This window comes from Coenobita brevimanus, chromosome 94 (assembly GCF_032717465.1).
Source record: "Coenobita brevimanus isolate Jiangsu-jjx chromosome 94, ASM3271746v2, whole genome shotgun sequence".
Classification (NCBI taxonomy): domain Eukaryota; kingdom Metazoa; phylum Arthropoda; class Malacostraca; order Decapoda; family Coenobitidae; genus Coenobita; species Coenobita brevimanus.
The window spans coordinates 5,043,780-5,070,044 of record NC_137047.1 but is presented as its reverse complement, the minus strand read 5'-3'; the positions used below and the strand labels follow the sequence as shown (position 1 = coordinate 5,070,044).

At 45.3% G+C, this 26,265-nt stretch overlaps 1 protein-coding gene across 1 annotated transcript in view; it reads left to right on the top strand.

Annotated features, from left to right (window-relative positions):
* spir (spire type actin nucleation factor) overlaps positions 1 to 26,265 on the top strand; it is a 315,119-nt gene that overhangs the window by 254,082 nt on the left and 34,772 nt on the right. Inside the window, exon 10 of the mRNA XM_080282611.1 lies at positions 25,927 to 26,021. Coding sequence (XP_080138737.1) covers positions 25,927 to 26,021 — 95 coding nt within the window. The remainder of the gene's footprint in view (positions 1 to 25,926; positions 26,022 to 26,265) is intronic.

Here is a 26,265-nt window from a genome sequence, read left to right as displayed (position 1 = left end):
TCCTCATCTCCTGACTGTCCTTTCTTCCATCTCGTTCATATCTCTTCTACATTTCCCTTCCACTCTGTTCTCCTCCTCCTCCTCCTCCTCCCACTTCCGTTCTTTTCCCGTCACTTCATTCGCATTTTTCACTTTCCCTTCCCTCTGTCTTTCCTCCCTTTCCTCCCTCGTTTGTTCATCTGTTCTCCATTCCTTCTTTATCTCTTCCTTCTCTCCCTGCTGTTCTCTCATCCCCCTCTCTCCTCTCACTTTTATTCTTCTCCTCCCCCCCCCCCACCTTCCTTCTCTAGAATATATCTGTCCAATAATCTACCACTTATCCTCTTCACCACACCCATCATCTTCCCAACTCAAGAGCACAGTGCTATTTTTAGACGATTCAAGAGTCGAGGTTTTAATTCAAGTAGGCTACGTGTATCTACATGAGTTTGACTACTTGTGTGATGATAGTGATTGTGTGTGTGTGTGTGTGTGTCTGTGTGTGTGTCTGTGTGTTTTAGTTGGTCATCCCACACACACCTTTTGCGCCTAAATTCTCCCTCACACACAGAACCTACAGTACATCCCCCGTTATTGCCACTCCCAAACCCTCACCTTCACCCCTGTTCACACCGTCTTCTCACAGCTGTCAGATTCATTTTCCCACCCTCATTTGCCTCTTCTTTTTTTTTTTTTCCTCCCCTCATCCATTCTCCTGCCTTTCTGATCTTTCTCACGTACTCCTTCCCCACAGTTATAATTCATCTGCTCCACACCCACACCCACATTCCCTCACCACATCCACTCCTCACTCCCTAACTCACCCACACTCCCTCACTCGCTTCCATGCCCCCTCACCCACACCCATACTTCCTCACCCACAGCCGCACTCCGTCACTCACACCTACACATCCTAAGCCACACCCACACCCACCTGACCACACATCTACACCCACCGTCCCACCCTCTGTCACGTATGCGAAAGGGAAAGTGAAGATTAAGTGTGTTGTGGTCGAGACAGGTGGTGTGGGAGGTGTAGGGGATTGAGGGGTGTATTGTCGGTAGGTTTAATGGGGAGCAGGTGGGTGTGGGGAGTGTAGGTGGGTGTTAGGGGGAGTAGCTGTGTCTGAGAGGTTCTGGATAGGTGTGGGGGGATGTAATTCTGTGTTAGGGATTGCGATAAGGTGAAATATATGGAGATGGTTTTAAGATGTGGAATTGGTAAGTGGTTGGGAGTGAGGTGAGAGGTATGGTGATGGGCGATTGATCAGTTTAAGTGTGTTGTAGATGAGTGATGGGATGGAGGATGTTGAACGGTAGCTGGTTGATGAGGGACGTTCACACACACACACACACACACACACACACACACACACACCACTTTTATATTTCATTCTCGCTTTTTTTCCCTACTAATCACATCATGTAACTCCAGCCTTTCGATAATATCAAAAGGTAGAGGCTTGCATTTCCCTTCGCCATTCTGTTTACTGTAAATTTATGAACAGACTGACAGACGAGAGAGATGGTGATGATAAGATGGAAGACTTGTAGGTAGAGGGTCACTTGCTCGCTTTCCTCGTCATGTCTTGCTTTTGCTGCCTGTCTCCATTCTACCATCATTCTTTCCTTTCCTTCCGCACTTTCCTTTCGTCTATCCTTCGCTCACCCCTTCCCTCCTCGTTTTCCTTTCCCTTTCCTCCCTCTCTCTCCCTTCCTTTTTTTTTTCACTCTCCTTCTCTTTCCTTTTTTTTTTTTTTTTCACTCCTTTCCGTCTCTTACCTTTAGTCCAACTGTCCTTCATCCTTTCCTCTCTCTCTCTCGGTAACTTTGGATGATTAAAGGTGACTGTCGGTACTAAAAATCTGAGGTACACGGAGACACAAAGGGTCTTAGTGAAAGTGTTAATGAGTGTGTGGGTGTATATGTGTGTGTGTGTGGGTGTGTGTGTGGATGTGGGTGTGTGTGTGTGTGAGAGAGAGAGAGTGTGTGGGTGTCGGTGTGTGTGGGTGTGGGTGTGCGCAGGCGTGTGGGCGCTCATGCTATGCAATAGGTATTGGTAGTTGTGGGAATAGGTGTCGCTGTAGCTTTAAGTTTTGATATGCATGTGTGTGGAGATGTGGGTCGAGATGATGATGATGATGATGAGTGAGTGAGGGAGCGAGTTTAGATGTAGGTGAGAGGGTAGGTTAGTAAACAGGTATTAGTGAACTGTACGTAGTGTTAGTGTGGGTTAAAGTGTGGATATAGGTGTAGCTGTGAATGTAGTGTTCAAGTTGAAGTATTAAGTGAAGTGTACAGTAGGTAGAGTGAAGATAAATGCAGAAGTAGATAGAGGTGTAAATGACAGAGTATAAGTGTGGTGTGTGTGTGGGCTGAAGATAGAGATATGAAGGTAGATGGATGTAATTGATGCAGTGAAAATAGAGATGTGTGACAGTAGATAGAAATGCATGTGATTAATTAGAAATGGGGTGGAGGTGGAGGTGTAGATGAGAGTAGATAAAGGTGTAGGTGTAGAGTAGACGAAGGTGTAGGTGTAGCGAGGGTAGGGTGGGGTGGGGGAGAAAGAGGTTCACATATTTGTCATAAACACCCATTGTTCTCCCAGATCCCCCGCTTTCTCATCAATTATTCAACTCTGCTGCTCCTCCTTTCCCGTACCCCTAACTAATTTATCGTGTTTTCACTTTCCCATCTCTTTCTCCACTTTCTCTCGTCTTCTGTCGTCTTTCCAGTCTCTCGTCTTCGTCGTTTCTTTTGTATTTTCTCTCTCCACCTCTCTTCTCCCCTCTTTCACCTTTCCTTCCTCACTCTTCATTCCTGCATCATCACTCCTCACCCTTCAGCCCTTTCTCTCTTGTTCGGTGATGTCTTTTACTGTATTCTCTATTCTCCATCTCTCTCCTGACCTTTTTCTTTTTCCTTTATCATTCATTCCTTTTCCTCTTTTCTGTCTTTCATTTCTTCTGTTCTCTCTTCTTAATATGTTCTCCTTCAGCCCTCTACCTTTTTGTCTGGTTGTCTAGTTGTCTTGTATCGCGTGTTGTCATTGACCATTTTTGCGTCAGTATATAGTTTTCATTTAACATCATCGGCCTTAATCCTCTTTCCTTCACCATTCATCCCATTTTTTTTTCTTTCACTTCCTGCCACTTCTTTCATTCGTATCTTTATAATTTCACCTTATTTTATTATCTGCGCTCACCCCCTCTCATGTTGGCTGTCTTTCAGTCTTGGCCCATTTAATCTGATTTTTTTTTTTTTTTTGTTCTTGCCTTGCTCATAAAGTTTTAGCTACGTTTGAGGGGACTTTTAGAGTAGGAGGAGTTGGAGGTAGCCTTTATTAACGCCGTCATTGTGAGAGGGCTTTAATTATGAAGAAAATCGTCTGAAGGTAGCGGTAATAAGTCTAAGATATGAAAGACGCCACCGTATTGAAAGAGTTTTACTTCTTTCTTTCACCTTTAATGTTATTCATTTGTTCTTTTTCTGCCCCTTTTCATTCTACTTTGATGTTCTTACTCCTTATCCTGCCTTTGTTCGATTTTCTGTATTTTATTTTCACCCTCCTGTTATCCCATCTCTTTCACTTCTTCCCTTCCTATCTTCCCTCCTTCTCATCCCGTTCTTCCTCATTTCCCTCCCACTGTTCCCTGCCTCCCTTCCCTTCCTTCCATCCATCTACTCCTCCCTCCCTTCCTCCTTTCCCTTTCCTCTCCATTAGGTAGGCGTTGCGTCACTTCCGCAAGGGAATGGGCGTGGCTGCAGAAGGGAGCGAAGAAGGGAGGAAGAGAAGGAAGGGAGGAAAGAGGAAGAAAGGATAGCAGGAAAATGGAGGAGAGGAATAAGGGGAAAGAAGGAAGTACAAGGGAGGAGAGGAAGGATGAGGAAGCGAGGGAAGGGGTAACAGCTTAGAGAAAGGGAGGAAAATGGGAGAGATGGTAGGACAGGAGAGAGAGAGAGAGGGAGAGAGAGAGAAGGACGAATTGAGAAACAAGCCAAACGAAAAGAAATCAGATAACGAGCAGAGAACAAGTGGAGGAGAGGAGAGAGAGAAAAAAAGATGAGATAATGAAGAGTGGAAGGTTCTTGACCCACTTCCCACCCACCTCTCCACCCGTTCCACCTTTCCACCTTCCACCACAACCTCCCTTCCTCTAGCCCTCCTCATCAGTCCCAGGAGAGGCTTGTGGCGAATAAACTCATATTAAGACCCCTCACCTCCCATCCTCACTCCAGCCACAGTCTCACTTCGTCCACATCCCCACTCCAGCCATATCCTCACTCCATATTCACCCTTATCCTCACCATCCATCCTCACCATCACCACCCATCCTCCCTCCATCCACATCCTTACTCCACGTTTCCTCTCTTCCATGTATCGTTTATAATGAAGGTCACACACACACACACACACACACACACACACACACACACACACACACACACACACACACACACACACACACACACACACACACACACACACACACACACACACACACACACACACACACACACACACACACACACACACACACACACACACACACACACACACACACACACACACACACACACACACACACACACACACACACACACACACACACACACACACACACACACACACACACACACACACACACACACACACACACACACACACACACACACACACACACACACACACACACACACACACACACACACACACACACACACACACACACACACACACACACACACACACACACACACACACACACACACACACACACACACACACACACACACACACACACACACACACACACACACACACACACACACACACACACACACACACACACACACACACACACACACACACACACACACACACACACACACACACACACACACACACAGGCAGGCAGAGAGAGAGAGAGAGAGAGAGGGAGAGGCAGTTAAGAGGTCCTCATCTGGGCTTGATTATGTCCCGGTAATTGTATTGAACAGGGCTTGCGTCAGGGGGCCTGGGGGGAGGGGGCAAATGAGGAGAGGGGAGGAGAGAGTGGTAGAGTTGGGGGGAGGGAGGAGGAAGAGAAGTGGGAGAGCTGGAAGGATGGAGGGAGAACTGAGATGAGAGGAAGGAGGAAGAAGAAGGGAAAGAAGTGGAAGAGGCTAAGGATGGAGGGAAGAGTGAGGTGAGAGAAAGGAAGTGGAAGAGAAAGAGAGTCAAGTGGAGAAGAGAAAATGGGAAGAAGTGGGAAAGGAGAGGAGAGGAGAGTAATGAAAGAAGTGGTGTGAGAGGAGGGAGAAAAAGGTATAGGAGAGAAGTGGAGAGGAAGAAAGAAATGGGAAGATGAAGGAAAGGATGGAAAAGTGAGAAGAAAGAAGAAATGAGCTTGGGAGGAGGGAAGATGGGAGGGAGGGAGAAAAGAAGTCAAGTGAATGGGTGGAAGGATGGCTAACTGGAATAAGAGAAAAAGAGAGAAGGAAGGAAGGAAGGAAGGAAAAGAGAGAAGTAGGAGGAAGAAGTGGATGAGAGTGACAGAGGTGACAAGAAGGATGATATTGGAGGTAAAGCGAGTAATATGAAAGTTATGAGAGAGAGAGAGAGAGAGAGATGAAGATAGACAGACAGTGAGAGAACGTAAAGGGGAAGAGAGTGAAAGCATTTTGAAAGAGGGTCCATGTATAATGATAGAAAAAAAGGGAAAAAAAAATACAAGTAGCTGTTATTAGGAGAGGAGGGGAATGACAGGCTGAGAGAAAGCGTTGGCCGGAAGGGAAAAACAGTCGGAAAGTAAAGGGAGGGAACGAAGAGGCAATGAAAATGATAGGATAGAAGGGGACTGGGAGATGGGCTGTTGGAAATGGTGAAGGGGTGGAGATGGGAGAGGCGGAGGAAGGAAATGAAGAGGGATGCGGAGAAAATGAAGGGGAAATTATGATAATGAGCGAAGGGAGGGTGAATGACATGGGACAGTGAGAGAAAGGGAAGAGAACGTAAGGGATGGAAGGGAAAGGACTGGAAGAGGTGGATGGGTGGAAAGAAAGAAGGGAAAGTGGAAGGAAAGTCGGACTAGGGTAGAGAAGGGAACGAAAGAGAAAGCAAGCAAGGAAGGAAAGAAAGAGAAAGGAGGGAGGGAGGGAATGCAGGGAAGGAAAATGGTGGATAGATAACAGGAAGAAAAGGGGTTGGAGGAAGATTTGGAGGAGCTGTTGGGGAGGGAGGGAGGGGCCTTGATTGAAGGGAGGGAGGAGGAAACATTACGTGATCTAATAGCGATCGAGTTTATAAGTGGGGTGAAAGGCAGTTGGGGGAGGAGGGGGGAGGGGAAGGGAGGAAAAAAAGAGATGGAGGAGGAGGGAATGGAATTAATACAGGTGGAAAGAGAAACGGAGTGTATAGGGAATAAATAAGGAGTAATGGAAGAGGAGGAGTGAAAGAGAGGAGGGAGAGAAGGAATATAAGAGGCTGAAGGAATGAGAGAGAGAGAGAGAGAGAGAGAGAGAGAGAGAGAGAGTGCTGATGCAAGAGGCTGTAAAAATCTTAAAACAATAAGGAAGGACGGAGAGAGAAGGGGGGGCTAGGTAAGAGGGGGTGGGAGGAAGAGGGAGAGCAGGAAAGCAATGTAAAGCAATAATTAGACGAAGCGAACAGGTGCAGAAGGAAGAACCATAGGAAGAATAGAGAGAGAAGTAAAGGAGAAGAAAGTAAAGGTGAGAGAGAAACTGAGACGATGAAAAAAAAATATTGGATTGAAGCGAGGGAGAAGGAATGCGGTAGAGAGAGAAAATCTAGAGGGTGAGGAGGCACAGTGCAAACAGGGAAGAGGTCTGTGTTTGTCTGTTACTGTTTTGTGGGTATAGTAATAAAATTCTTCTCGCTGCGGCCCACCAAATCTGGAAGGAACGAAGACTGAATACGCTGCATTAATTCGTACCGCTATGATGTCCTCTCTCTCTCTCTCTCTCTCTCTCTCTCTCTCTCTCGTGAGTGAGTGAGTGAGTGAGCGAGTGAGTGAGTGATACAGAGCCAATCCGAGTGGCCTCACCGATTATGGCTTGATAGCTTTTCCGCAGCAACGACCAATCGCTGCGTCTGATTGGCGGAAAGGTCGGAGGTCAAGTTCAGGTCAGGGAATGCATCTGGGCGGGTTGCATGTATAAGTGGGCGGGGGGGTTGGGTGTGGTGGGGTGCGCTAGTGGGTGGGGGTGGGGGTGTTTGTAGGGAAGGGGGTGGAGGGTTGGTATAATGTAACCCGTGATGATGATGATAATGATGATGGTGATTCCTGTAGTGATGATAATAAAATGTAGTGATGATGGTTGATAATGTTGGTGGTTGTGGTGTTGAAAGTTCCAGTGGTAGTGGAAATTGATGATGAAGGTGATTATATTTATGATGGTGTTGAGAGAGAGAGAGAGAAAGGGGGGGGGAGAATATTTGGTCACCTACCCCCTCCAGAAGCTGGGTGGGGGTGAAAGTAGCGGTCTTCTATGCTGAGTCAGGCTCTTCCTTCCCCCCCCTCTCTCTCTCTCTCTCTCTCTCTCTCCCCCCTCCTCCTCCGCCCCTCCCCTCCCCTCCCCTTCCACCCCTTCCACCTGCATGTGGGAGTGACTGGTACTTCACACCTGAGCTGCATGATAAATTACCTTGACCCCAGGACGTGTGAGTTGTGAGAAGCGATGAGTGGGAATAATTGGCAGAGGAGAGATGTGAGAAATGATATGTGATTACTGTGAGCAAGGGGTGTTTGGGAGGTGATAAGTGTGATTGTGTGTTGTGAGGTGTGAGTCAAGAGTCTGATCTTAGAGGTGAGGAGAACAGGTTGTGAGCTGTGATTGTGAACTTTGTTAAAGTTGACTCTGTACCATGCAAAATAAGTAAGGAGGACGAGGTGGCCATGGCGCTATGATGCTGCCCGCGTCACCCAGAACGCGGGCCTTAAAACCAACTCATGAATCCCTTAAATACGCTGTCTGTGTTATTTATTTATATATTTATATATTAATTTATATTTTTAGCCGACGGACAGTTATATTCAGCGTTAAGGGATGGTCTCTCGCCACTGAATTATTAAAGGATATATAAGCCCTTCAGTTCAGATTGTCCTCTCGAAGCTGCATACAGTAGTCCGGTGGTAACATGAACAAAACATGTCAGACGTCTAGATTTGTTCGGATCATGAGAGGGTTAAGCAAAAGGAGTCATAAATGCGACGAGTAGAATGCTGTGTGGTGAGTGAAGTGATGAAACGAGCCCAGTCCATCACCACCACCCAAGGCTCTGGTGGAATTCTCTGCACACTCTTCACCACACTCTGGTCAGTGATGGTGGTGGTTGTGGTTGGCGGTGTGGGCGGCCTTTCTTGCGGCGACTGGGATAATGGAGGATATCGTGGCGGGGGTTTTGGCTTGTTGAAGTATGTGGTTTTAGTGGTAGTTGGTGGTAGTAGTTGTGGTGGCGATGGTGGTAGTTGTGGTAGTGTTGGGTAGGGTAATAATTAGTGGAAGATGAACCGCTAGTGTCAGTTGCAGTAGCAGTGTCGGTAGTTGATGGTGGTGATAATGGTAGCCATGGTAGTAGTACTGGCGGTGAAGTTTGTGATGGTGGTAATGATTGTGACAGCGATGGTGGTAGTTACAATGGTAGTGATGGTGGTAGTGATTGTGGAAGCGATGGTGGTAGTAATAATGGTAGTGATGGTGGTAGTTGTGCCCAAGATGGTGCTGGTTGTGGCGCCGATGTTGGTAGTTGTGGGATCTTTGGTGGTAGCTGTGGTGGCGATGGTAGTAGGGACTGTGTTAGTTGTAAGTATACTGAGGAAGCAGTGATAGTTGCAGCGATGGTGGTGGTTAAGGGTTGGTGGTAGGAGTGGTTGTTAGTACTGCTGCTGCTGCTTAACCCCTTTCTGTCTGGCCGAGCAGACCCTTCAACGGCAGGTAACTGCTCCTCTGAAGCCTTCCTACAGGTAGAGTACACATACACTGTTTAGGGAGCCGGTGCCCCCTCGTGGTAGACAACACCTCACCAGGGTCGGACCTAGGTCCTTCCTATGGCGGGGTACAGGGATATATGAGAAGGTATGGCTTCCTGGTGGATGCCGTAGTTGCTTCACTCAAGGCGCACAGCAGCACCACTCGTCGTCAGCGCCAGTAATGGTGTTGGTTGTGTATTAAAGAAGCAGTAATGGTTGCAATGATGGTGGTAGTTGTGGTAGGGATGGTGGTAGCTGTGGTAAGTGTATTAAAGAAGCCAGTTATTGTGAAATGTACTCCACCCTCCGCCAACTTTCTCTCTCCATTCCTTCCTCCCTTCCTCCCTCCCTTGGAGGAAGCTCCCTCCCTTCCACCCCAGGTGTTGTCTCTCATCTCTTCCCTCCTTCAGTCCCTTCTTCCCATCCTCCCTCATTTCCGTCATTTTATTTTTACTCTCCATCCTTCCTTCCTCCATTGTTCCATCTTTCCCTTCCCTCTTTCCCTTTTTTCCGTCCTCAGCCACTAAATTCTATCCTTCCCTTTCTTCCTTTTCTTATTTCTTTTCTTCCCTCCCTCCCTTAGTTTCTTCCTTCAGTTGCTGATTATCTTTCTTCGTTTCTATTCTTTGGTCTTATTTTTCCGTTCTTTATTGATTTTCTTGCCTCCTCCTTCCCGTTTCTTTCTTTCCCTCTTATCATATTCTCTCTTGCCTGTATTTCTTTCTACCTTCTCTCCTTTCCTTCGTTCTTCTTTCCCCGCTTTCCCCTCCTTTGCACACCTCGTCCATTCTTCACTCCTCGTCCATCCTTCTTCCTTTCCGTTTCCCCTTTAATTATCTCCCCCACTTCCGTCTTTCCTTCATTTCTCTCTCCTCTCTTTCCTCTATCCCTTCGCCCTTCCCCTCTTTTTCCTCCCCCTCTCGCTCTTTCGTTCCCTTTTTTCCCTCCATTCTTTCATCTCCCTCCACCCTTCCTCATGTTTTCCTCCCCTTCCTCCTCATTCCTTCCTTCCTCCACATCAGCCTCATTAGAATTCAGCCATTCTCTCCCCCGTTTCTCCTTAACCCCCTTTCACTTCACATTTCTCTCTCTTGCCTCGCTTCTTCCTTTTCTCTCTTTTTCATCTTTTCTCCTCCTCTTTTCGTATCTTTTTAACCCATACCGTTGTAGCTCCATCTTTCCCCTTCTTTTGTTCATCCTCCATTTGTTCTTTCCTCCCATTCTCTCCGTCCTATCATCATCATTCCTTCCTTCCTTCCTTCCTTCCTTCCTTCCTTACCTACGTACCGTCCTACCTGTTTTTCTTTCCTTTTTCCTAGACACCTTTCCTTTCCTTTCTTTCATTATTTCCTTTTCTTTTTTCCTTCATCCTTCCTTTCTTTCTTTTCCTTTCATTCATTATTTTTCTTTCTTCCTGCTTCCTTCTCTACATTTTTTCCTGGTGTCCCTCCTTTTCCTTTCTTTCCTGCCTCCCACCCAGCCTTTTTTTCCTCCCATTATCCATCCATCCTTTTCCTTCTGCCTTCGTTTTTTTTTTTCTTTCCTCCTTCCGTCACTCATTTTTTTTTTTCTTCCTCCATCCTTCCTTCACGCAAAGTTGGCCCGAATTGTGTATGCCCCACCCCCTCCCCAGACGCACAACTCGCCCACTATCGCCCCACGTCAGCGCAAAAATAATACAACTTCATTGCAGATGTCGATGGAGTGTGTGTGTGTGTGTGTGTGTGTGTGTGTGTGTGTGTGTGTGTGTGTGTGTCTGTGTCTGTGTCTGTGTCTGTGTGTGTGTGTCTGTGTACTGATGATGGTGTCTAAGGTAGTCATGGGTATGGTGATAATGGTAGTGGTATGTATGGTAGGAAATATTGATGGTTATGGTAGTGATAGGGGCTGTAGTAATGGTGATGATGCTGGTGGTGGTGGTGGTGGAAGGTAAGTGCAGTAATGGTAGTAATAGTAGCAATCACAGTGGTAGGGAGTAATGTTGACGATGGTAATGACGTTAGTGGCAATTCATTATTCCTCCACTGCCATATTCTCATTATTGGCAGACGATTTTATTGGGCAGAGAGAAGCCATATGTAGACTACTGAGAGGGTGGACACTAATCTGGGCAACCCTTTCACAGAACACTGATATTTTATTCATGTACACGCATGACGATTTTGTTCAGCACGCAGTCAAAAGGCGTAATGGTAACGTTGGCAGTAACTGTGGTGGTAATGGCGGTAATGGTGTCAGTAGTAATGGTAATAGTTGTAAATTAGTTTCCCCTCTGCTTTGGTGTAATTGTCTCGTTCCATGATATAGTTGGGGTCGTAACATTAGTCAGAAGCTGCCTAATAAGGGCCAGGCGGGTCGACAGAAGTTATCCTCTTCTCTTATGGCCTTACGGTGAGAGAGAGAGAGAGAGAGAGAGAGAGAGCAGTGTTGCTGGGTGAGTTAGGGTGAGAGTGGAAGCGAGTATGAGAGTTGAGGTGAATATTCTTGGTAAGGGTTATTATACGAGAGGGAATGAGTGGAGTGATGTGGAGAGTAGGAATTGTTGGGATTGTGGTGTAGGGTGAGGGGGGTGGTATGGGGTGAATGGGAAAGGCGAGGGTATAGGTGGCTTGTGTGTGGGAGTTAGTGGAATGAGTGAGAATGGAGAGGGTTGTGGTGTAACGTGAGAGGAGTGAGGAGGGATTGTTGTTGTGGTGCGAATAGAGGAGTGAGCGGGATTTCTGAATGTTCTAGTGCATAGCGAGAGGGGATGAGTGTTGTGTACTGTGAGTGGGAGTGAGTGGTGTGGTGTGAGTGTAGGGAGAGGGGGTTGTAAAGTAGCTTCGTCTGATGCCCTCTTAACCTCTTCTCTCACCAACACACAACAGGCTTCACTTCTGCTGGATAGTGCTCATCTCTGTCGCTGTGTGGATGTGTGTGTGGGGGGAGGGGGAGTTATCTATCTTTGTGTGTGTGTGTGTGTGTGTGTGCGTGTGCGTGTGCGTGTGTGCGTGTGCCTTGCCTTTGTGTGTCTGAAGTGTGACTCCCTTAATGTGTACAGTGTGTGATCCCCCTTGTGGATGTATTTATCGTTGTGTGTAATGTGTGTGTGTGTGTGTGTCCTTTTTGTGTTTATATATGTTTGACGTGTGTGTATACCTTTGTGTGTGCTTTTTTGTGTGTGGTGCACATATGTGTGTTCGTGCTTCTCATGCCTACTCCAGACCACTAATGTGCCAGCCACAGACCGCACACCCTCCTTTGGGCCAGCAGGGACAAGGTCGGGATGATGAAACAGAGAGGGAGGGAGGGAGGGAGGGAGGGGGGGATGCTCTCCATAAAGGCCTAGGAAATTGGATAGAGTTGGATCAAAGCAGAGTGGAAGGATGGATGAGTGTGAGAGTGAGTTAGGGTGGACAGCAAAAGCCAGGAGAGTGAGTGTAGGTGGGTTGGAGGACGAGGGCATTGGGTGTGGGAGGATGGATGGGATAGGGATGAGAGCAGTGAATGGGAAGTGAAGATAGAATAAAGGTGAAGGGGATAAAGGAAGGTAGGAAAGCAGACCAACAGCCAACGCCTATAGGTCCTTTCGAGGCAGTTTATTTTAGGATATAATGTGACTGACCTGTGTCCTAACTTAATGATGATAATAATAATAAGAAGAAGCCGAAGACTAGGCTACACCCACTCTCTCTAGCCGAAGTCGATATGAAAATTGAGAACATACATCATTCATGTAAGAACAGTATCGTTGAAGTTGATAAGGGAAAAGAAAAGGGAGGCCCTTTGTATTTTACAGTAATCGTAATCTGCCAAGGAAAGTACTATTGTGAATGTCTTACAATATTGTGCCATAGCTGCATCTTGTATAAGTTTTCATGGTAGGAAATTTAAAAAATTATCTCGGATCTTTGTATCTGTGTTGCATACCCCCCCCCCAAAAAAAAAATATATATATATATATATATATATATATATATATATATATCGCGCCACTTCAAACAATGCATTCTGAAATATGGACGAAGTGTTGTGATATATGGGTCACTGTGTGATGGCGGTGCAAATTGTATTTTTGATATATATGAATACTGTAAAAAAAGAAGCAATAAAATATAAAGTGGCACAATAAAGGGTGTTACATAATCTGGGGCGTCAGCTTCGATACATCTGTGTCTGGGGAATTTGCGCATTTGCGTGAACATTGAATCCTAGTGGCGCTTTTTTTTTTTTTTTTTTTTTTTTTTCCCCCCCCCCGAGGGATGTACAAGTTTAGCTGGGGATTTAAAGCTGGAGACTGATCCAGGTTACCGTGTAGCTGCTTTAAATCGATGGCAATTTTACAGTGTATTTTTCCTACATCAGATTATTTTTTTCAGCATGGGAAGGACTTCAAGTAGTGAAGGAGTTAATGAAGGTTGTATCTACGAAATTCAGTTCGAAAGGTGTATCACAAGTTCATCAGTTATTATACAGCTGTTACCTGGAGTGCAAAGTGGCTGGTCGGTTGTGAAATATTCGTCGATTGTCATACTCTTATAACCTTTGACATTTTTTTATATTTGAATCAGATCTCGTCCTCGGCAAAGTGAAGGAGGTGGCAGTGGAAGGGCAAGAGAGTGAGGGAAGGGGAGGGGAAGGGGGAGGCGGAGAGGGGAGAGGCAGAGCGGAAGGAGAGGTGCCTACCAGCCCGTGGAGAGGAGAGGGAAAGGGTTTGGCGGAGGGTAAGGACTGAGAAAAGTGTGGTAATGGTAGAGAGGGTCATGGTTAAAGCTGTGGTTGTGGTAGTTGTGGTCGTAGTGGTTTTGGCGATTGGGGTACCATCTTTAATATGTATGGTAGTTGTAATAATAGTAAAGGTAGTGTCTGGTTGAGTTTAGTAGTAGTAGTAGTAGTAGAAGTAGTAGTAGTAGTAGTCATAGTAGTGGTAGTGGAGGTTGGAGTATTGGTAGTAATAATAGTAGTCATAGTCATAGTTCTAGTAGTAGTAGTAATAGTAGTGGTAGGAGAACGAGGAGGAGGAGGAGAGTGTTATAAGTTATAGTAGAGGTTGTGGTTGTTATATAGGCAGCAGAGTGGTAATGGTGGGTATGGTAGTGATGGTAATGGAAGACGTTAAGGGTAGTCGTGTTAATGATGCTAATGGTAATGTTGTGGTGTTGATGATGGTGCAGGTGTGGTGATGATGATGATGGTGACAGTGATGGTGGTGTTAATGGCAGGGGTGTTAATGGTGGTGGTATTAACAGTAATGGTGGTGTTAATAGTAGTGGTGATATTGTTGTGGTGTAAATGGTAGCGATGGTAATGGAATGGTAATGGTTGCCACGATATTGCGCCTTTGAGATCACCCCCTGTCGCTTAGAGGAAAGGTCAGAGGTGGAGAGAGAGAGAGAGAGAGAGAGAGAGAGAGAGAATGATATAAACGAAAGAGGAAAATGTGGGGAGGGAAGAAAAGGAGGTGAGTAAAAGAGTAATATACATGGAGGAAATTTAGAAGGAAAATAAGGAAAACATGGAAGTAAGGGAAAATAATAAGAAGGTAGGAGAAAATAATGGTAATAAGGAAGTGGAAGAAAATAGTGGTAATGAGGAAGTAGGACAAATATTGGTAATGAGAAAGATCGATAAATTAATGGCAGAAACTAAAATAGAGATTAGTAAGATAATACGATAAGGGAGAAAATAAAGAATGGGGAATGAGGGAGAAAGAAAGTGAGGGAGGGAGAGGGAATGAGGGTGAAGATGAGAGAGGGCGAGAAAATGTGTGCGAGAAGACGAGGAATTAATGAGGACAGGAGCGAGAGAGAAGGGAATGAGGGAGAGACAATGAGAGAGAGGGAGAGGAGAGGAGGAGGAAACTGAGTGAGGAATAGAGGCGTGAGGGAGAGGAGGGAGAGATGGAAAATGTGGAAGAGAAGACTGAGGTGTTCGCGTGGGAGGAAGAAAGAAGGGAGTGTAAAGTGAATGAGTTAGAATAAAAGATGGAGGAAAGTGTGTTATGAAAAATGAGTGACGGGGGGCTCGAGGGGGGAGGCTTGGGAACAGCAGTGCGGAGGTCAGTGAAGGTCAAGGGGGAGAACACACACACACACACACACACACACACACACACACACACACACACACACACACACACACGGATGAACATTGAATACGAAATCACAGTGGCAAATCAACTCTCTCTCTCTCTCTCTCTCTCTCTCTCTCTCTCTCTCTCTCTCTCTCTCTCTCTCTCTCTCTCTCTCTCTCTCCATGGCTCATTACCACCTTCCTTTCCCTCACCTAAGTTTCTCTCCATTATCCCTCTTTCACCTCCTCCCTCTCTCCCTCATTACCTCCCCTCCCTCCCTTTCCCCTCCCTTTATTACTTCCTAGTGCCATTGCCTCTCCCTCCTTTATTACCTTCCCTTACTTCCTCCTTCCTTTATGGTCACTTACCTCTTTCCTTCATATTTCATCTTTTTTGTTTTTTAAGTGTAGTGTCTCAATTTCCTGTTTCCGTTTCTTTTCCTTCATCTTCTTCCTCTCCCACTTTTTTCCCTTTATTTTTTACGTCTGTCCTTTCCTCCTTCCTTTTCCCTCGTTCTTTTCCTTCCTTCTTTTCAGTCTTTTTTCCTATCTTCCATTTCTCCTTCCTTGTTCCACGATAGAACTCTCAGCTGTCGCCCCGCACTCCCACTCATGTCACTGTCACTCACTTCTCCCCCACTCCGTCACTCCCACTCCCTCTCACCCCTGACACTCCCTCTCCCACTCACTGTCGCTCATAACTCACACTGCGCTAACTCTGTCTGTCTTGCTTCCCACTCCTGTCCCGTCTCCCACTCCCTCTATCATTCCCACTCTTACATCCTGCCAGTCTTTTTTTTTTTTTTTTTTTTTTTTTTATGTGACCGAGTCTGGGCATAGGCTTCACAGCCTGCTTTCATGGCCCAGTAGTCCTCCTACGTACCACACACCTCTACATGTCACCACTTCGGCGCTAACACCCACCGTCCATATTGAATACATGCTAGGGCTGTTTCATACAGGACTGGTGTATTGGTATTAGCGGGGGTATTTTTAGGACATGTTGGCGGGTCATCTGGTAGATCAGTAAAGACTTATATTTATGAAATTCAAATCCTTAAACTGTTCCCAACCCCTTCAGGATTTGAACCCGGGTCCGTTCGGACTGCAGGCCAACTCTCTACCGATTGAGCTACCGCCTCACCCCACACATTCCTAGTTCCACTCCCACTCCAGTTCCCACTCCCACTCCAACCCCATCTCCACCTCCAACTCCACCGACTTCCATTCCTACTCTTTTCAGTCCCATTCCCACTCCGACTTTCTCCAGCCCCACTTCCATCCCCACTCTTCCCACTCCCACTCCTACTCCTCCCATTCTCACTCTCCCACTCCCAAGAAGCAGCCCCGGTCAGTCGATACCGTGACCTTGTACTAGTTTCCCCTCCTCCTCCTCCTCCTCCTCCTCCTCCTCTTGCATCTTGTTTCTCACCTTGTATCTCTCTCTCTCTCTCTCTCTCTCTCTCTCTCTCTCTCTCTCTCTCTCTCTCTCTCTCTCTCTCTCTCACACACACACACACACACACACACACACACACACACACACACACACACACACACACACACACACACACACACACACACACACACACACACACACACACACACACACACACACACACTACCCTCTCCCCTGACATCCCATTCTCACATACACACCCCTTCCCCTCCTCCATCCTCTCCATTTCACCCTCTCCATTCTATTTCCAGACACCTTAATGGGAAACTATTTTTATATTCTCCTTCACGTTCCTCTAGGCGTACTTTCAGGCCTCATTTTCCACGCATTCATGTCCTCTTAGTATTATGGAGCCTCACCTTCAAGTGTTCGCAAGGTCTTTCATTTTCTCACCACTCCCATCCCATTTTCTCTTTGTTCCTTCCCCTCATTTACCATCCTTTCCTTCCTCTCATTTCCCCTCTTTTCCTTCCCTTCATTTCCCCTCCTTTCCTTCCTCTCATTTCCCCTCATTTCTTTCCCCTCATTTTCCCCTCCTTTCCTTCCTTCACTTTCTCTCCCCCTAAACATTTTTCTCTTTCTTTCCGGAAGCATCCCACTCTCTTTATGCCTCATTTTTGTCCATTCTTCCTCGACATCACTTCTCTTTAGGCATCTTTCTGGTCCATTCTCCCGCGTCTCCTCTTTCGTCCTTGTTTTCTCTTCCTCTTTCAGGGTTACTTTAGGTCATTTCAAAGTTTTGCGTTCAGGGGTTTTCAAGTCCCCAGTAAGCTTTCCCTCGACCAGGCTCTTTCACACTTACTGGGTCTTTCTCACATCTTTCTCACTTAATCTTTCTCAATGTCACTTTCACACTTGCATTTCAACTTTTGGTGTATTTTCGCCCCTCATGTAATCCATCTCAAGAGTGTTAAGCCATTCTTTTCCTGCTTTCACTGATGTGCTCCCACACGCGCTTATAAACACTGCTACATTCACTCTTGCTAAACACGTCCTCTCCTGATTCACACTTGCATCTTCACCCTCATACAACGCACTTTAAACCACTTCAGTTCTGAGTCACTCCTGCAGTCTGACGCTCTTACACACTCTTACTCTCACTTAAACCAGTCCTGTCGTTATTCTCTCTTCCTGTCTCACGTTCACTTAATTGCTCCCACACTCCCTGAACCGCCCCTAACCTGATTCACTCCTACATTCGCACACCCACTCATCTGTGCTACCTCTGTTCTCAAAGCTTGTCTCCTTTCACACACACCCCTTGCTTTTCTCACGTAACAATTCACCCTTCCTTTCATTCATTCGCACCATGACCCAGTTCTCAGCTCATCCTTCATAATTTCTTACACAGGTCAAGGTCTTTTGGTGTCTCATTTCCCTTCACACATTCGGGCTGTTGTACATAATGGCACTTTAATTATCTTTCTTTTTCGGAGGTTTCTCATAATTTTAGAACATTTTATACACACTTTAAACGCAGACACATTCTTCTGTTTTCTGAGTATTCTCTTTATCGTAATATTCTCTTTGGGGAGGTGGGGGCCAAGTCGGTAGAGAGGTGGTCTGCTGTCCGGGTGGACGCGAGTTCGATTCCCGGCTGGAACAGGGGACAGTTTAAGGGTTTTAATTTCCTTAAAACAGAATTTATTGTCCTACCTGTAGACCCACCAACATATAAAAACTCCCCCGCTCGTACCAGTATACCGGTCCTGTATGAAACAGCCCTTGGATGTACTCAATATGGGCGGTGGGCTGTTTCGAAGTGATAACATGTGGAGTTGTATAGTACTGTACGTACAGTAACAGGATTGCTTGGCCACATGGAACGGACTGTTTAGCCTAAGCCCAGAGTCGAACGCATAAAAAAAGAAAATACTGTACACACACAAACACTGTGCCACATATTCCACTTCAGTTGTCTCTCACAAGGTATAAATGCACCAATCTTCACTTTTCTGTTTCTTTCTTCCTTTTTTTTTCTTTTTTTTTTTTCTTTTTCTTTTTTTTTTTTGCCGCACTCTTCTTTCATTGTTTGACTCTTATCTCGCACTTTAGTTTTCACTTCATATACACTGGCACAGGTCAGGCTTCCACCTCATTTCACACATTCCTCTGCCTCGTTTTCCACACAGGCCTTTTATCGCACCTTCAGCTTCATTTCACACAGCTCTGCACGTCTCACACATTCCCTCGTAATTTTTACCCACATATATCTTCACTCGTTTTTTCTCCTCTCATGCATCTCCCCACACATATTCTCACATATTCGCCTCATTCATTTCATACAGCCTGTTACACCTCACATACTCCTCTTCATCGTTTTGCACACATCATTTGTTGTTCTTCATCACCTCAACCATCCCCTCACACACCACACATCTTCGCACACATACCTTTCCATCCAAGTCTCACAGCACATGGCACATTCCCTGGCACTTTTCCCTCACACCTCTCATAACTCATTCGGAAGCTCCCCTTAGATATTGCACAGCTCATATCACGCACATTCCCTTCTCTCCCAGTATCTCGTACGCTTCCACTCACATTCTCAGCCACATTATCTTTTACATCTGTTAGCACATTCCCTTTCACATATTCTACACTCATTCCCACCCAGTCATTTCCTGACACATTCCCTCTCAAGCACATTCCTCCCTTCCACCAACATTTCCCTCGCACATTTCCACACCTCTGCCCCAGCCGCCTCATCACCCATGCCCCCCACGTCTCCCCACCACACTTGCTCCTCCTGTCACATCTCACCGCCCTCAGTTCGCCTCACGTCCTCCACATTTACTTCCTCCTCTTTCAAACTTGCTCGCTGTTCATTTCTCTGTCTTCTCCTCTCCTTCCATCCCCCGTTTCACCACTCTTATTCTCTCTCTCTCTCTCTCTCTCTGGTAAGATATTTCAGGGTCGTTAAGTTAATTTTCAGAGTATAAATACACACACACACACACACACACACACACACACACACACACACACACACACACACACACACACACACACACACACACACACACACACACACACATCCTTGGTGGTAATGAAGAGCAGATAAGGCCCTGACTCCCATGACATGCCTGCCCCTTAAAGTTGAGAGAGAGAGAGAGAGAAAGAGAGAGAGAGCATGTTTGTTCCCCGTTTCTCATTTCCCCCTCCACTTTTTTCTTCTTGTTTATCTTCCCTGTTTACCTTTCCCTGCTGCCTCGTTTATATATTCCTCCTCCTCCTCATCCTCATCATCTTCCCCCTCCTTGTCCTTGCTCCTTTTGCCCTTTGCCTCTTCTGCCTTTTGCTCCTTCCTTTGGTCCTTCTGCCCTTCTTTCCATTAGGCCTTTACTCCTGTTCTCTGTTCCTTGTGCTGTGTTCCTGCCCCTTGCTCCATGTGCCCTTTGCCTTTCCTGGCCTTTGTTCCTTCTGCCCTTTGCTCCTTCTCCCATCTTCATACATTCATGCATATCCTCTCTATCCCTCCTTCTGCTGTTGAACTCATATTTTTGCCTCCCTCTCCTCCCTCCCAATTATCCTCCTGTCACTTTCACTCCCTTCGCTTCGCGTCCCTTCACTTCCCACACCACACGCACAGAGTTACGTGGGAAGGGAAAAAGATGTATTAGGGGGGTGGCTTGAGGGGAGGGAAAAAAGAAGAATGATAAAGAATGAAAATAGGAGAAGAGGAAGGAAGGTAGCGGGCGGAAGAATGATGAAAGAAAGGGATAGGAAGGAGAGAAGGGATGGATGGAAGGAAGGAAAGAAGGAATGTGGAGTAAGTTGAAATATAGGTGGGAGGGAAAGGATGAAGATTTGACAGTGAGAAGGAATGAGATAGACAGAATAAGGAGAGAAAGAAGTAAGAGGAGAGAAGAGAAGAGGGCAAGTAGAGGAGATGAGCAGTGGACGAAAAAGTACAAAAGGAAGGAACAAAAGTAGGAGAAAGGGAGGAGAAGTGAGAGAAGGAGCAAATGAAGAGAGCAGAAAATAAAGGATGAAAGGTGAGAAGATAAACAGGAGGAGAAGGGGAGAGGTAAGGGAAAGGCGCAGAGGAAGGGGAGAGTAGAGTAGGAAGATGAAAAAAAAAATACAGGAGAGAGGGAAAGTGAAGAGGAAGGAAGGCTGGAGAAAGAGCGATGGATGATGGAGACAGGGCGAGGAAGAGCTGAAGGGGAAAGTAGGAGTGAGAGGAGAGTAACAGAGGGGAAAGTAGATAAACAAGGCGGGGAAAGATATACTGGAGAGGAGAGGGGGGGGGGAGGGTGAAGGAAAGTAGCGAAAGAAAAGAGGAAGGAAAGCCGGAAAATGATGATGGAGACTGGGGAGGGAAGAGTAGAAGAGGAAGGTAGGAATGAAAGAAGATAATAGGAGAGAGTGAAGGTAAGAAGGAAGATGAGAGGAAGGAACAGAGGAGAAAGGGAAATAATGGAGTAGGAGAAAGAGGGATAGAAAAAGAAAGGGGTGAAAGAAAAGACATGAGAGGGGAAGAAGGGGGGAGTAGAATGTGAGATGAAAGAAAGTAAGAGGAGGAAAAGGAAAGGAGGAAATAAGGGAGGGGAGGGAGGGAGAAGAGAAAAGGGAGGAAAGAAGGGAAGCGATGAGGAAAGGAAGGGAAGGATGGAGAAGAGGAAAGGAAAGGGAGGAAGGGAGAAAAGAGAGGAGGAGAGAAAAAAGGAAGAAAGAAGGATGGTAAAGGGTAAAATTTTAGGTGATGGTTGAGAGAGGTTGATGAATATTGAATGAGGAAGAAGGAAAACACACATAATGAGAAAGAGGGAACGGAGGAAAGAGGAAGAAAAGATTGAAATTACAGGGTGGAAAAAATTAAAAAGAGGAGGGAGAGGAGGAGGAGGAAGAGGAGAGAAAATAGTGGGCGTTTGGGAGAGAGTAAAAGAGAGTGAGGGATGGGGGGATGAGGAATTGAGGGATAAGGAAGAGGGAAAGATTGGACAAGGTAATCTGATTGTGTGCAAGAGCTTTGGTGTCTGGATAGATAGATAGAGGGAGAGAGAGAATGGCAGAGGTGGTGGAGAGAAATTGTGCCAGAGAATAACTAAACAAAAAGGCGAAGGCAGACGACGTTGAAGAGAGAAGTGGAGATTGAATGAGAGGAGTAAAGGAGGGACAGGGTAAATTAGGAGAGAGAGAGAGAGAGAGAGAGAGAGAGAGACATAATGAACGGAGAAAATAAGAATGAAAGGGGAAGAGGGAGAGACGAAGAGTATGTAAGGGAGGTAGTAAAAATCAGAGAGGGAAGAGGAGGAAAATGAAGACAGGGAGAGTAGAAATGTAAGAAAGAGGGATGGAGGGAGGGAGAGAAAAATAGAGATAGGGAGGGAAAGACAGTAGATGAAAGGACGAAAGGAAAGGAGAGTAAAATTACGAAAGGGAGGGAAAGAAATAGGGAGAAGGAAATGAAGAAAGGATGGAAAGGAGAGAGTTGAATTTGAAGACAGGGAGAAAGGAAGGAAAAATATTTATAAAATGAGGGAGAGGAAATGAATGGAAGGATAGAAAGGAGAGAAACGTATTAGGAGAGAGGGAAAGGCTGAAAATATACGTAGAGGGAAAGAAAATGGAAGAGGAACAAAGTTGAGTGGGCGGGAAAGGAAAGAGGGACAAAAGAGAGAGAAAAATGGGAGAAAGGGAGAGAAAGGAAGACGGGAAAGAGGGAGGGAAAGGAAGAAGGAGGGAGAGAGAAAGAGGGGGGGGTAGAGAAAGGAAGAAGAGGGGAAAGAGGGAGAGAATGCGGTATCGAGCGGTTGTTTCCACCCCAGGATTCCGACAAAAGATGCCACAGAGTGCTTTCTGTAGCGCCATTACGCACGTCAAAACAGGAAAAATCACAAGTCTTTACCTTCGTAGTTACTTTCTCGCAGGCAGTCATATCAGTACAGAGAACAAAGGAAATTGGTTATGAAAAATTGTTCCCCAAAGTCGTGAAGTAGTGAAATGTGGCGATGGTTGCCCGTAGACTTAGGCCTAAGTAACGATATTGTGAGGGTGGCAAGGACAGTGGGACGGGAGGGGAGGACGTTAGGAGAAGGAAGGTCAAAGGGAGTGGAGGGGAGGGAAGAGCGTGGAGGTCAGCGAGGAGGGGGGAGGGGACGGTTGGAGAGAAGGAAGGGCAGTATGCAGGAAAGGTGCGAAGGGTGAGGAGAAATGACGGTTTGGAGAGGAGTGGTGGGGGAAGAAGCAGGACATTGAGGAAGAGGGAAGGGCGATGGAAAGTGAGCGAATTCTCGTATTCTTGTTGGAATAGGAGTCTTCGTAGCACCTCTTCGATAGCTACACGAGAATATCAAGGTGTAATAGACTGAACAGATCTTGAATTTGGCTCTTGGTTGTCTTGTTTTAGTTTCTTCTTGGAGGAAACCTTCATTGGAGCTTCTAGCCTTTGGCTTCTTCTTTCTTGCATTAAAAAAAAAATCAAAGGCTTAAGACGAGGTGTTACGAAATCACGTAAGTCAAGGGAGATATAAGTCTGAATGAGTGTTACTTGTAACGTGAAGGATGCGTATGTTACATTTGGTCGTTCTCTGTCAGAGTTACAAAAAACATTTCAAAATGTGTAAATTATGTACATATGTTACATTTGGTCGTTCTCTGTCAGAGTTACAAAAAACATTCAAAATGTGTAAATTATGTATCAGTCACACTATCGGTACTGCAGAACTTTAAGAGCCAGTTCGTGCTCATATCGCACGTGTTGCTGTATTTTTAGTGGGGTATCGAACAGGAGCAGTAACGTCGACCCGCAGCCTGGCAGGAACAGATGGCCTCGTGTATTAAATGGACGTGATGCCGTGGGACTTGTGCCCGGAATATGGTAGCTTATTTCTGGCAGCACTACAACACTTGATGTTTGTTATAATTTTTGTGCTGAGTGTATACTACATCACTCGAAAGTTATTGTAGAAAAAGTAGCTTCGTATTTATTATTTCACTCCTGGATTATAATTTTTGCCAGGATGCATCGAGCAGTCAGTAATATTTTTGGCATGTAATGGGTGATACGGTGTAAAATTATTACTAAACGACTTATTATTATAGATAAATTTTTCTGAACAATACTCAGTTGATCAAGCTGATAAATAATTGCATCTAGCGTGCATGAGTGAGTTAACAGCAGGTGCATGTGAAGAATTTTGTTTATCAGTGAAAATATAGAGTTTCTCTTTATATGTGGAAAGTTTTAATTCTTAACTGGAACTGTAGCATATTTCAAATAATCTGAAACTGAATGAAAAGAGCTTGTGATGTATCAAGTCAGTTATCATTCAGACCGTTGTTGTGGTTTTCCTAAGGGTGTTTCGCTGGTGTTTTTATACTACGTTCAGACTTAGCATCAGTCTTCATTGAATTCAGCAAAACTTGCCAATAAAATAGATATCTACAGAGCAAAGAATATTTAATTTCCAAGTCTCCATCCTCCGGGTTGTCTTGTAAAACGAAGAGGTGGCCCACCGTGGGTAGGAAGTGAAGTCGAAGATTGGCACAGTTTTACATACGTCTTCAGAATTCAGATGCCAGATGTAAAGGGCAGAGATTGTCTACTTCTTTTTTGTACTTTGTGTTGTATTTGGAGGACTTTTTGAACTGAATCACCTGTTGTTATGTCCATATTAGGCTACCTACAATACCCATATTCTCCGGATGTAGGCTACAGCCTCCCCCTACTGGTAAAGTTATCAGCCACTTTCCTCATGGATGTATTGTGACTCTAAGGACGAACGCTTGCAAGCAGTAATTGACTTCATCAGTATTATGTTTGTAGGCCAGCCTTCATACTGTGGGAAAGTTGCCAGTTACCAACTAGGCACATGCCTTAATTGTTGTGGGTAATAGTGCCCATCGTTAGTAAGAATAATATAGTTAGGTAGCGAAATTTTTCAGTTGGTTGAGGCCCCTTTCTTAAAGGACGATGATAATTTCCCGTGATTTTTGCGATGTCCTTATGGTGACTGTAAAACCCAAAGATGCCTTTGACATTTTCGACTTGAGAGCCTAAATGAACAGATTTACCTCAGGTGAAGATAATACTGCTGTGCCGTACTTTGTAATATCATTGCTATTTGATATGGCTTTTAATACACCTTTGAGCGCTTGCAAATGAATGCGATACTAGATAAATCTGATGTATACTAGTGCGTGCTCGCAAAAAATTACGGGACTAATAGCCTTTCCGTCACAAAATGTTTTCAAATACCGGTACCATTATCTTCGTTTCTATACCGTTATTGAGCTTACAATGGCAAATTCTGAAGAAAAAATCAACGCAGTTATTTTCTCATTTTCGTGTGTCCTGATTCCCGACATCTTTTTCGCGTCGCTTTGGAAGCCCTCTCCAAAAATTTTTATTGGCATTTTCCTGACACTCCCTGGACATACCCCAACCTAATGCTAAAATAATTAGATCGATATCTAATACCGTTCTCGTGAAAGAAAGAAACAAACGCACAGAGAGAGATTTTCACGTGTCGTGATTTCCGACAAATTCGCGCCATTGCGTCGCGCGTGATCGCCGTTTTTTTTTTTTTTTTTTTTTTTTTTTGGGGGGGGAGGGATTTTTCTTACACTCCTCGGACTTACCCCAGCATAATGCAAAAAGAATTTCCGTAGGTCGATATCTATTACCATTCTTGTGAAAGAGATGAACAACACACACACACACACACACACACACACACACACACACACAGAGCTTGACTTTATTATTTAGAGTACTCTCGACACACACACACACACACACACACAGCTTGACTTTATTATTTAGAGTACTCTCCACACACACACACACACACACACACACACACACACACACACACACACGCGCACGCGCACACACACACACACACACACACACACACACACACACACACACACACACACACACACACACACACACACACACACACACACACACACACACACACACACACACACACACACACAGTTGATAATTGGAATGCACTACCAAATGAAATAGTGTGTGCCAAAACTGTTCATAAATTTAAGGATATGTGAGATAAAAATGGTTTAATACACGGGACAGTACGAGCTTGACTCATTCCTGTAAAGATACAATTAGGTAAGAACAATGAGGTAAGGTAAGAACACACACACACACACACACACACACACACACATATATATATATATATATATATATATATATATATATATATATATATATATATATGTGTGTGTGTGTGTGTGTGTGTGTGTGTGTGTGTGTGTGTGTGTGTGTATTGTATATCTGTCTATATCTATTTGTCTATATAATCTCCTAAATCATGTATTTCTGAACAGCAAATGCATAATACTCGTACGTTTTGGCACACCCTATTTCATTTGGTAGTGCATTCCACTGATCAATTGCCCTATTTGGGTAACTGAATTTCCTTACGTTTTTATCGCCTAATTTAGTGGATTCCTGCCTTAATGTGCTTCTTCTGTCCCTAGTGGTGGAGACATCCCGATCCAACATGGTACTGGAACCCTCGCCCAAGCCACAACGCAAGCTTATCCAGGCCCCCAGATTCAACATATCAGCTGAGGTCTGTGTGTGTTTGTTTTGGCCTTTTTTCTCAACATTCTGTCTATTATTTGGTATGGTTATTCTTTAGTAGATCACAGTCAGGCTCCAAATGATCAAGAAATGGCAGAATTAAGGAGACCTCAACACAATGGCATAACTTGCATGAATAATCTATCTATCTATCTATCTATCTGTTGCCAGACGCCTCAATCCCTTGCAGGATGGCCACAAACAAATCGCCTCCACGTTGCCCTGTCCTCCAC